Source organism: Electrophorus electricus, chromosome 1, assembly GCF_013358815.1.
Source record: "Electrophorus electricus isolate fEleEle1 chromosome 1, fEleEle1.pri, whole genome shotgun sequence".
In the NCBI taxonomy this organism is placed as follows: Eukaryota; Metazoa; Chordata; class Actinopteri; order Gymnotiformes; family Gymnotidae; genus Electrophorus; species Electrophorus electricus.
Window position 1 is genome coordinate 15422397 of NC_049535.1, and position 11584 is coordinate 15433980.

General features: G+C 44.3%; 2 protein-coding genes across 5 annotated transcripts in view; one reads left to right on the forward strand and one right to left on the reverse strand.

The window, feature by feature from the left end:
* The first annotated feature begins 94 nt into the window (after positions 1–94).
* Positions 95–6648, forward strand: tbx19 (T-box transcription factor 19). 2 transcript variants are annotated; one of them, XM_027020818.2, is made up of 8 exons: positions 95–324; positions 1654–1918; positions 3517–3651; positions 3769–3830; positions 4858–4919; positions 5070–5255; positions 5531–5666; positions 5865–6648. In XM_027020818.2, the coding sequence occupies exons 1-8, from the start codon at positions 95–97 to the stop codon at positions 6100–6102; spliced, it is 1314 nt and encodes a 437-aa protein (XP_026876619.2). In that variant the 3' UTR covers positions 6103–6648. The 2 variants fall into 2 exon arrangements, with proteins under 2 accessions (XP_026876619.2, XP_035380759.1); XM_035524866.1 differs by lacking the exon at positions 95–324 and adding an exon at positions 1355–1403.
* A 1001-nt stretch (positions 6649–7649) lies between these two features.
* The window catches only part of LOC113584065 (IQ calmodulin-binding motif-containing protein 1), an 8823-nt gene continuing 4888 nt past the window's right edge, over positions 7650–11584 (reverse strand). For all 3 annotated transcript variants that reach the window (XM_027020771.2, XM_027020769.2, XM_035524830.1), the window contains exons 9-13: positions 10223–10365; positions 9763–9911; positions 9326–9457; positions 8490–8646; positions 7650–8111 (exon numbers count right to left, since the gene is read on the reverse strand). In XM_027020771.2, coding sequence (XP_026876572.2) covers positions 7891–8111; positions 8490–8646; positions 9326–9457; positions 9763–9911; positions 10223–10365 — 802 coding nt within the window. In that variant the 3' untranslated portion in view covers positions 7650–7890. The remainder of the gene's footprint in view (positions 8112–8489; positions 8647–9325; positions 9458–9762; positions 9912–10222; positions 10366–11584) is intronic.

Below are 11584 nucleotides of genomic sequence, written 5' to 3' on the forward strand. Positions count from 1 at the left end.
CTAACGTCTAGTCGGAAGCTAGAAAAAAAAAATTTTAAACAAAGTTTGCGTCCTTGTGCGGTATTCTGCGAATTGGTGGAAGTTTACTGAACTCATGAAGGTAGAAGGTGACATGGGAACCGCCGGCGGCGCGGCGGCCGGCGGGCGGGCCGGCAGCGAATGCTGCATAACCCGGCTGCTAAGCGTGGTGGAGAGCGAGCTACGGGCCGGCCGGGAGAAGGGAGACCCCACGGAGAAGCAGCTCAAAGTTAGCCTCGAAGACGCGGATCTCTGGAGAAAGTTTAAAGAGGTCACCAACGAGATGATTGTTACCAAGAACGGCAGGTACATGTTTCCTACTCTCTAAACCGTCAACGGGAAACTAAAAGTAACAGATGGCTTCCATGTGTGGTTAATGCAACATGATGAAATCAGTCGCAAAATGAATTTCCTTTTTTATTATATTAAAAGAACTGACGTCGCTTATATTTGAAATACAACATTAAATAAGGAAATTAAATACAGGAAATTCTCAACATTCTCAATATAGCAAGCTTTTAGTAAATATAAATATATTGTGTTTAAAAGTGGGTTTCTTTTTCGTATTGGCTATTATAAATAGAAATATGTCCATATTTATGCGAATTTTATTGATACATTGCTGCATGTTCAAACAATATTTGAAAAATAGGCACATTTTAAAACACTTGCGAATATTTAAAACGATAAATATTTTATGAGAATTTATTATAATATCGTAAGAGTTTTACATAGAATGTCCGTCTAAACATTTGCTTGATATGCTATAAAACTAAACCTTATTTTGATATCGCAACTTCAGCTTTTGTTTTCAAGTGAAATGCTCAACTCAACGACTTCGCCAAACGTTCTAAATTGTTGAAAAATAATGCATTCAAAATATAATCACCCCGGTTTTCGGAACTGCTGGGCAGTTTGCCCCATGCCAAGCTACATTTTCTCAAATATGCGTATCTCTGTTGCGCTCTGTCCCTCTGTAATCAGATAGCATGATTTTAATGCAGTTTAATGTATTTGAATTAGTTTTTGTTGTTGTATTGTCGAGCTGAAGGGTGTCTTGACCATCTCACTCTTTAGTTACAGGTCAGTATTACAGGTGGGTGTGTTTCCATTTACATGCTTCCCCAACAACCCCACTCCAGCTAATTTTTGTCTAGAAACACAATCAAGCAAACCCAGGCAAAATAATCAGTTTCCAGCCTTGCGCAAAGTTCATGCGTGTTGCAGCAATTGCTGTTTTTTTTTTGTTTTTTTTAAAGCACAGGACGGATAAGTTGATATGCTAAGAAAGCCTTCCTAGAAGTCAGAAACATTCGCAAAAGCATGTGTCTTCCTGCATGTCACATCTGAGATGCAGCTCTCTAAAAAGGCTGAGTGCAATCTGTGTGTGTATGTGTGTTTGTGTTAGAGAGATACTGAGACAGAGACTGACAGAATGAGAGATTGTGTGTGTGTGTGAGAGAGAGAGAGAGAGAGAGACAGATTGAAAGAGTGAAAGTGATCATTTCTGTGTATGCATGTGTGCATTGGCATGTGTTTCATAAAACCATATAGGAATATTTTGGTATTGAAATATACCAACCCATGATTAAAAGAAATCATCTCCAGATATCATCCAACTTCCTTTCTTCGCAGACGCATGTTCCCCGTGTTGAAAGTCAGCGTGTCCGGCTTGGACCCGAACGCCATGTACTCCTTTCTCCTGGACTTCAGCCCGGCCGACGGGCACCGCTGGAAGTATGTGAATGGAGAGTGGGTGCCCGCGGGCAAACCTGAGCCACACAGCCACAGCTGTGTCTACATCCACCCGGACTCGCCCAACTTCGGTGCACACTGGATGAAGGCTCCCGTATCTTTCAGCAAAGTCAAACTGACCAACAAACTCAACGGAGGAGGACAGGTGCCTTCAAGAACATATCTCACAGTGGTTCTCTCTACCGCAATGTGTTCAGTCTTCACAGGATCACCCCAGAACATTTTCATAAGAGCATTTAGAGCAAAGATGTTTAGCTAAGGCATAACACTCTTTCTCCTATATATTACACTACTCAAACTGTAGTTTTAGATCCTTGTTTTCCTTTTTTGGGGGTGGGGGGATTTATCAAATTTCTGCTGTGGCTGCTGTAAATTTATATTTTAAAGGATGATGAGCTAAAGAAATGCCCCTTTGGCTCTCAGCTCTCTGGTCATTCTTTGCCATATGTTCACTAGTTTTCTCAGTCGTGCATCTCTGGTTCAACCCTCTTCCCTGAAGGTCCCGCAACCCCCATCCCATAAACCTTTTCTAACCTCTTAGTTAACTCCTTCACCTTTGAGACAGAACTAGTGTGATGACTTGCACAAAAAAAATCCCCCCTTGTCAACACGTGTACCGCTATCATGCTGTATACCTGCGTGTTGCTGTACAGGTGTAGTGCTTTGTCTGCCTCGTTTGGTAATCTTGGCCAGGCTCTCAGACATCAGGCCACTCTTGTGTCCATGCACGACTCCCGAGCTTTTAGGAGCCTTGGACTGCCTCTAATCAGCCCGTCTGCTGCCACGGGGAAATATCAAGTGTGCATTTATACAATTAGTGCTCTTCTCTGCTTCCACTTCACCTATGGAGCCCCTTTGTTCGGCAGGGACTGCACGTAAACAGGAATAAACAGCTCTTAATTGCCACGTTCCTCGTTTAATGCACTTCCTGCCGTTCAGACGGAGCGCGCTCTACTTCAGCCAGTCATCGGGGCTTTCATTTGGGCCTGCCGAGAGGTGCTCCAGGCCGCTCCATTTGAGTATGACTCCGCTGGGAAATTATCACTGGTATTTACATGAACACCCCCCCCCACTTCGGCTCCGGCAGCCGCGACCACGCCATCCTCCTCTCCTCTCCTCTCCCTTTTCTCCAGCATTTTTAAATGCAGTGTTGGCAGCGGGGAGGATGGCGAGAGAGAACCGGCTCCAAATGAAATAATTGCCGTGGTTAGTTGCGCATTATGGTAATTACCTGTGTTTTTTTTCTATGCAAAATTAATTTAGCCATCAGTCCTTAGATGTTTCAGAGGCAAAAAAAAGCCAAATTAAAAAAAGAAAAAAAACATCAGCTACGGGGGAGGGAAAAGCACACAAAGCCCTTTCCTGCCCTACAGCCATTCTGATGAGACCCTGCCCCTCATCAGGTACCGGCATGTGAAAGGTGAAGTAAAGCTGTCAATTAGAATGAAAAACAGTTTATTTTCCCTTCCCTGCCTCTCTGGATGTATATGAAATATACGCACATGGTGTTTTGTGTGCCATGCTATAGTGTTCACTTTCATTTCTAGGTAGAACAGTATCAGCAATTTACACACTGAATGTACATATAGTAATTAAATGTTGGAAGGCATGAATATTCACTATACTACCTGTCTGAATGCAGACACGGAATTGTCTAATTATTCAATTATCATCTCTTTGTTACCACAACTTGCTCACTCTTTGTCTTTCTTTCTCCTCTGTGTGTATGTGTGTCTTGAGTAGATCATGCTGAACTCTCTCCATAAATACAAACCCCAAATCCACATTGTGCGTGTGGGGGGCAGCCACAGAATGGTGACCAACATCTCCTTCAGTGATACCCAGTTCATCGCTGTCACAGCCTACCAGAATGAGGAGGTTGGATCGATCTGTCTGTCTGTCTGTCTCTGTCTGTCTGTCTCTGTCTGTCTGTCTGTCTGTCTGTCTGTCTGTCTTTTCATTAACAATTCTTACCCATTTGGCTCTTATTCACAGATAACAGCTCTTAAGATCAAATATAATCCCTTTGCAAAGGCCTTCCTGGATGCTAAAGAAAGGTAAATGTAATCGCCAATTTGAAATACATTTAAATACATTTAAATACATTGTATCTCATGAGTACAAAGCTCGCCCTTATTTGAATTCCTGTCAGTGCACCAACGGCTTGCTCAGGCTACAATATCATAGCAGGCATTAGCACTAGTCAAGCTAGCATGACAGTGCGAAATCGGCTGTGATTAGTGAGCAATTATTAAACGTTTATGCTGCGAATTGAGTGAGTGTATGAGCAAGGAGCTTGTTGGAGAGGCAGTGTGAAGTGAGGGTGAGACATTTGGAGCCTGTATGATGAAGAATGTGTGAGGTGTAACAGACAGTCGAACATCATCAGAAGGCTGCACTCTGATTAGCCGTCCGCTAGCTCCCCGACCCTCATTCATTAACAAGTAAAGAACACGAATAGAGTGGCGCCCTCACCGTGTTCCATGCTCTTCATAAAAACACACGCCTCATAGCTCATTCAGTGAAACCTGTTCCTACTGCATTATACTGAAGACCATCGATACAGACTGAAGTCTACACTTAGCCTTGGGAATGCAGGTCTATACTTGTCCATTCATTCACGTACTCAGCCTTGGTGGAACTGACGTTTAACCTCTCAGGGGTTGGTGAGGCCACAGTTAGTCCCTTACCGGGTCCAGCCCATTTGATTCCTGGATCAATCTTGAACCCATTGAAACTGTAGCTCAGTGTTTGCCAAATCCAGTTTGGTAGTAGGCCCATTTACTCTCTATAAGGGCTTACCAATTAAAATATACACACCTAATTCAAATTGTGAATACCTTTTATAGCTGGTTGAATCAGGGGTTTTATATCAAAAGCTAAGTTGTGCTCTAAGACTGGATACAGAAAACACAGCTGTTGGTCTCCCTTCATCACACCAAAGATCTTATATGAATTTAAATTGATTGATTGATAGCATGTTTAGCAGAAATGGTGAGTCCACCCCCAGTAAGAAGATCCTATGTCTTGAATAAGCCTTTCGGCAGTTTGAAGCTTACTGATGAGAGTCTGCTAAATTTGTAGGAGTCATCCCAAGAATCTTCTAGAACCTACTCCAGAGAATCAACATGTTGGCATACCACACTGTAGGTGTTTTTGTTTTGTGCCTAAACCCTGATTATCACTGCACCAACCACATACAATTTCAATATAACAGAATTATTCACATCAAAATGCAATTGTTTCTAGAAGCTTCTCAAAGTTGTTGGTGATGTTTTGTGCGTTTTGATTTACAGGCGGCTGGTTCATTTCCAACCCAGACTCCCTGTGTTCATCTGGTAGTGGTAACTTCACATACCATGGGGGTTTGCCCCTTGCCCCCCCCACTGGATACAAGCACTACCCCACTCTGCATGGACACAGAGCCACTCCCTACCCTCCTCCATACCTTCATCGACACCACCACCGCAGTCCCAACCCAGGTAGACTGCTTTCGTCCTAAAGCAGTTGTGGTCATTTGGAATAGTTTTGCTTTAGAGCTGAAATACTGCTGCTATTTCCTTCTGTCATCTCCACCAGATTTGGTAGATTATTAGAGACAGTCATTCAGTAAAATCAGAAACTTCCACAAGGCTTATTTAACGATCATTAATGATTGCTGTTTGTAAAGACTTTTTAAGTAAACGTCTGTGTGGAATCTCCACACCACCAACTCCACCTCCGCCGTACTGTTTATTTATTCCGACTCTGTCTGTAGTCTCTCTTGCAGAGAGTTTGAGTCCAGGTGCTCTGCAAGTGTACTCAGGTCACGAGACCTGGGCAGGTGTTTCGCCCCCTGGTCCTGCTGCTATGCTGTCAGTGCCATCTGGCCCAAACTCCCCTGCAGTCAGCAGGTCAGAATTGGCACAGGATTCAACCAATGAACTTTGCTACCCACCATACTGAGATACAGTAATAATTGGATGTTTATCACCAGGTTGTATTCCAACCGTGTTCAGTATAAGATATATTGCACTGGTGGATATAGTTTCTCTTTGTCCATTAGAATGTTAATGAATAACAACTAGATGCCCTCTGTTTTTCACTTTTAGTCAGTATCCTTGCCTGTGGACGGTAAGCAGCTGCAGTGTATCTTCCAGTCCACCGGGAGGCCTCGTGAACTCCACCCATTGTCAGGAGGAGAGGCCAAATGCAGGCTCTGCCTCTGTATCACCATGCGCCCTCCTGCAACGCCATGGGCCAATAGCTGCAGACAATGTGGTGGATCCAGCCAGTAATAACAGGGTGGGTGGGGTTAGCTGGTCTGCAGTCTCCACCCATTCATTTTGAACATGCCTAATAAAAAAAACAGAGAAAGACCAGCCACACAGTTAAAGGACAGTGTATTAAAGGAGAGGTTTCATAGTGTGTAGCCTGATGGTGCTCACTCCTTCCAGTGACACTTGGTTATAAAGAAATATATACTGTTCAGTTACAACTGTCACTTAGTTGTATCCTTAAATGATTTTTGAGTGTTTTAAGTTTGTAAATTTACTATATTTGAGATGGTTTGCATGTGTCATTTTGCCACCTAAAATCTTCTCCTCTGCTTGTTTGCTCTCTCCTGTAGCTGGAGCTTCTAGGTCCATAGAGTTGCACTTAATATTTTAGTTTTAATGGATCATTTTGACTTCAGGTACCTTTACATGTAAAATTAATTTGGGGAATTTCTTTCTTTTACAAGAAAATTAAGAAAAGTGAGCACTCCTAATGTGCTGTGTGTCGATTCCCTTTTGCTCTAATATTGTCATATAGCCACATAATTTAGTTGCTTGCGTTAAAATACAGTGCTTTTTAAGCTAGGCTTCTGTGTACACTTACCTGTCCTGCATAGTAAGTGATTGTGGCACTAGTTGACGCATTTAACTACTGAACAATAAAAGGTAATGATGTTTGTCGTTTTTGACGCTTTGCATACTTTTCACTACGAGAACGACACAATTCTTCTTTTGTTACCTTTTTGTGACTCTGCTTTGTGCGTGCAAGTTGGTTGTAAGGTCAAAAGATCACAGCCGTTCTTCAAAACCAGAATGTCTGCTTGGTCATTATCAGGGACTGGAGAAACTGATAACAAGGGATGCTTCCATACAGGATAAATTCAAATGAAACTTAGTCAGCAATTAGGGCCCAGTGTAATTGGTAGTTGGAGTGGTTATCCAATTAAGCCCCATTCAGACATATTCTAGCACAGCAGATCCTTGGCAGGCATAGTGTTCACACATTTACCTAGTACTTTAACCTCTGAAACAGACAAACACACACACACACACACACACACACACACATTTCCCCCGAAAAGCAGGTCTTATTTATCTGCTGCTGTAAAACACTACATAAAGAGATAATTATACCTCCATCATATTTTTCCTCTCTTGAAAATGTTATTTTAATCGTGCGAGTGGAGTGGACCACTCTGTTGTTTTCACATGTGTGTAATGGAATAATAACAGGCACCCTGTGAATGGAGCCTTGGCACAAGTCAGTCTGTCCCCCCCCCCCCCCCTCACACACACACACACACACACACACACACACACACACACTCTCTAAAGCTTTAGCGAGCTTTGGATGCAAGGTCCAGGATTCAATTATACACCAGTAGAATACCAGTGGGGTGGTGGGGACTTGTTTCAAAACTAAATTCACGTCACTATCATTTTCTTTTTAAATCTTTCTCATCGTGTGACCCTGAAAAATCTTTTCTTCTGTTGGTCATTTACTGTACTGAATATTGCCCCACCTTTTAAATAACAATAAAGTCAAAACTCAAAAAAAGGTTGTATAATTAATGTTAAAAAACATCAAATTCAGTAACTGACAACACAGAAAAACAGGAGTCATCCTACTTTAACTTTTTGTATTTATTTATTTTTTAAATAGAAATATTGTCCAAAGAACTGACAATTTTCAAGAATTTTACATGGATTTCTTAACCGATATAACAGACACCATTTTACAGTAGACATAAAATAGAGCTCATCTCGTCTGCACTAATCTGTATTCTGCAGATACTCAGAATCAAGGCAAAAATACAAATGGCTTTGTAAACTTAGTCCATTAGCTCTCAATACACAGTGATCAGCTGTCACCCAGATACAAAGAGTCACAATCTAAATTATAGTCCTTCTGAGAAAGGGACGCTGGATCGGAAAATTCACCTCCCAGAGTTTTCCACCAGGGCAGACGCATGTTCTGGAGCAAGGCATTGTGGGACTGCCTAGCCCGCATGGCCACTGGGGCAGAGCGGCTTAGGAAGGGAAAAGAGTCCTCCCTGCCGACGCATTTCAGAGAGGGAGCGTCTGAGAGAGAGAGAGAAAACGGAAGGAATATGGGTATGCTGTCACCTTGAAATAAGCTATTGACAAGCACTTCCATTTATTTATTTTGATCATAAACACTAACTGTTTATCCGCAACTACTGAAAGCAGGAACAGTACATTATGGGGCTGAAGTCATACAGGTTTGTTTAGCTATTACCAGCTATAAACTTTTCCTAAGCCTGTTCCTGCAAACATAGCCAAAAGACACACAATTTTTGACTTACTGAAAACCACAACAACAATAACCCTAAACCTTTCCAATGTTTCTCTCAGAATTTCACACAATTATATACCCATTCGCATAGATTTCGACTGCCTAAGCTATGAGGGACTGGTATTAAATGTTGTCCTCCTTACTGAGCAGGAGCTCCAGGTCTGTGTTGATCTGGGCAAGGAGTGCCTGTCTGTGCTGCTCCTGAGCCCGATCAGAGGCTCTTGTTGCCAGGTGCTGCTGCAGCATGCTCTGGGCTTTCTCATGGAGCTCTAGGGTTCCCTCTGGTGACACCACAGAGGACTGCAGAACACAAGGGACATGAGGTTTATGCAACGGAGCTCTAGGGAGATGCTGCTGTGGGAGTTACAGAGGAACACGGCAAGAACATGAACCGCTCCCCTCAGAACAACAGCCGAGCAGCCTTACGCTTTTACGCCTAGCAATCTTCTATGTTTACAGAGGCGCTTGCTTCTGGGGGGTCCTGATTTTGAGTATTCATGCTATGACTCGTGTGTGTCTTCTTTGCTCTCACTCACCGCATGAAGGTGCTTTATGGCTATCTGGTGGGTTTATGCAGGTGTTTGAGATCACCTGGGAATGAGAGCTACATTACTGAATACTGCTGCTTTCAGGAGAAAACTAACTATGTGATCTAAGAGCAGAGGCCCACAGTAAGCAGCAGGTTCAACGAGGAGGCAGCCCATCGTTAGGCATCTCATGTGACAGCAACCAATTCAATACGCCATAAAAGTATTTTCATAAACCCTTGTTCTGATGACATTTTGATGAAGTTGATGAACAATACAGAAAACATCTCCAGCATATGCCTGTGATCACGTTTTCATTAGACAAGTGGGAAGCAATTAATGTGGATTCATTTCCCTTAAATCAGCAAACCTTTTTATCAGGGCAGCACTGGCTGTGTGTGTCCAGGCCTTCAGAGTTGATGCTGTATGATGGAGACTTGGTGCTGGCTTACGGGATAAAGGCAGACGTGGTCTTCGATCTGTCTCCTCAGCTCTGTCCTCCTGCCGTCAGTCAGGCCTCTAGGGCCTTTCCACGGAGCCAGGACCGTCCTCCGAGATCTCCGGCGCTGTAGGAAGCTCAGAATCTAAACAAACACACGGACGTACATGGGTAGAAACATGCAAGCACACGGATTTAGCAATATGAATAAAAGTCAAGTGTTCTCACCAGCTGACTTGCTTAAAACATGACATTCTCAAACCGAATTTTGTTTGTTTATCATTCTAAAATGACGGAGTGGCAAAACAATACACAAACTACACACTGAAGGTTGGTTGATTTTGGCTTTGAACTAAATGATTCTGCCAGTGTAGCTTCTGTTGTGCTTTCAAGTGTAGCACCAGGCCTAGGTTGTGTATGGAGCTATCTGTAGTGGCAAGGCCCACTCACGGCTCTCTGCAGGGTGACGGCGGCTTTGTGCTGTCGGAGCTGGTATCGGCACTGCTGGAAACGCCGCCTCTCCCTGTGCCCTCGCCACACTCTCTGGATCAACAGAGCTGCTCTGTTCTCCATCTCACCCAGGTAACGAGCCACCTGGTCTGCAACACACATACATACACACACACAGACTTGACTTCAGCTGGCTGACATGGGTTTCCTGTGCTAGCTGCAGGTAACGCTCATATTTCCGTTCATTTGCAACAAATGGAAATTATATTCGCGTGTGTGAGGGCTTGTCATCAGCACGCTTCAGCGCCCTCAGATGGAGACGCCTTTGCCGTGTATGAATATGCACGTGCGTGTTAGATGTCATTACCGTCCCTCTAAGCGAAAAGACTTTTTTGTGTGTGACTGCCGACAATATCTCCCAAACACAGAATTCTTAATGTTGTGTGTGTGTGTTGCACACCTGCAGGCAGAATCTCCATCAAATGGAGTTGACGCTGGCGCAACTGCCGAATGGCCCTCTGCCTGCGCAGCTGCACTTGAAGCCGGAGTTCTTCCTCTGCACGACGCCTTTCTGCATCCTCCTGCTGCCGCTGCCGCTTTGCCCTGCGCACGCACACACAGGTGTACACACACACACACACACACACACACACACAGAGGTGTACACACACACACACACACACACACACACACAGAGGTGTACACACACACACACACACACACACACACACACAGAGGTGTACACACACACACACACACACACACACAGAGGTGTACACACACACACACACACACACACACACACAGAGGTGTACACACACACACACACACACACACACAGAGGTGTACACACACACACACACAGAGGTGTACACACACACACACACACACACACACAGAGGTGTACACACACACACACACACACACAGAGGTGTACACACACACACACACACACACAGAGGTGTACACACACACACACACACACACACAGAGGTGTACACACACACACACACACACACACACACACAGAGGTGTACACACACACACACACACACACACACAGAGGTGTACACACACACACACACAGAGGTGTACACACACACACACACACAGAGGTGTACACACACACACACACACACACACAGAGGTGTACACACACACACACACACACAGAGGTGTACACACACACACACACACACACACACAGAGGTGTACACACACACACACACACACACACACAGAGGTGTACACACACACACACACACACACACAGAGGTGTACACACACACACACACACACACAGAGGTGTACACACACACAGACACACACACACAGGTGTACACACACACAGAGGTGTACACACACACACACACACACAGAGGTGTACACACACACACACACACAGAGGTGTACACACACACACACACACACACACACAGAGGTGTACACACACACACACACACACACACACACACACACACACACACAGGTGTACACACACACACACACACACACACACACAGAGGTGTACACACACACACACACAGAGGTGTACACACACACACACACACACACACACACACACACACACACAGAGGTGTACACACACACACACACACACACACACACAGAGGTGTACACACACACACAGAGGTGTACACACACACACACACACACACAGAGGTGTACACACACACACACACACACACAGAGGTGTACACACACACACACACACACACACACAGAGGTGTACACACACACACACACACACACACACACAGAGGTGTACACACACACACACACACACACACAGAGGTGTACA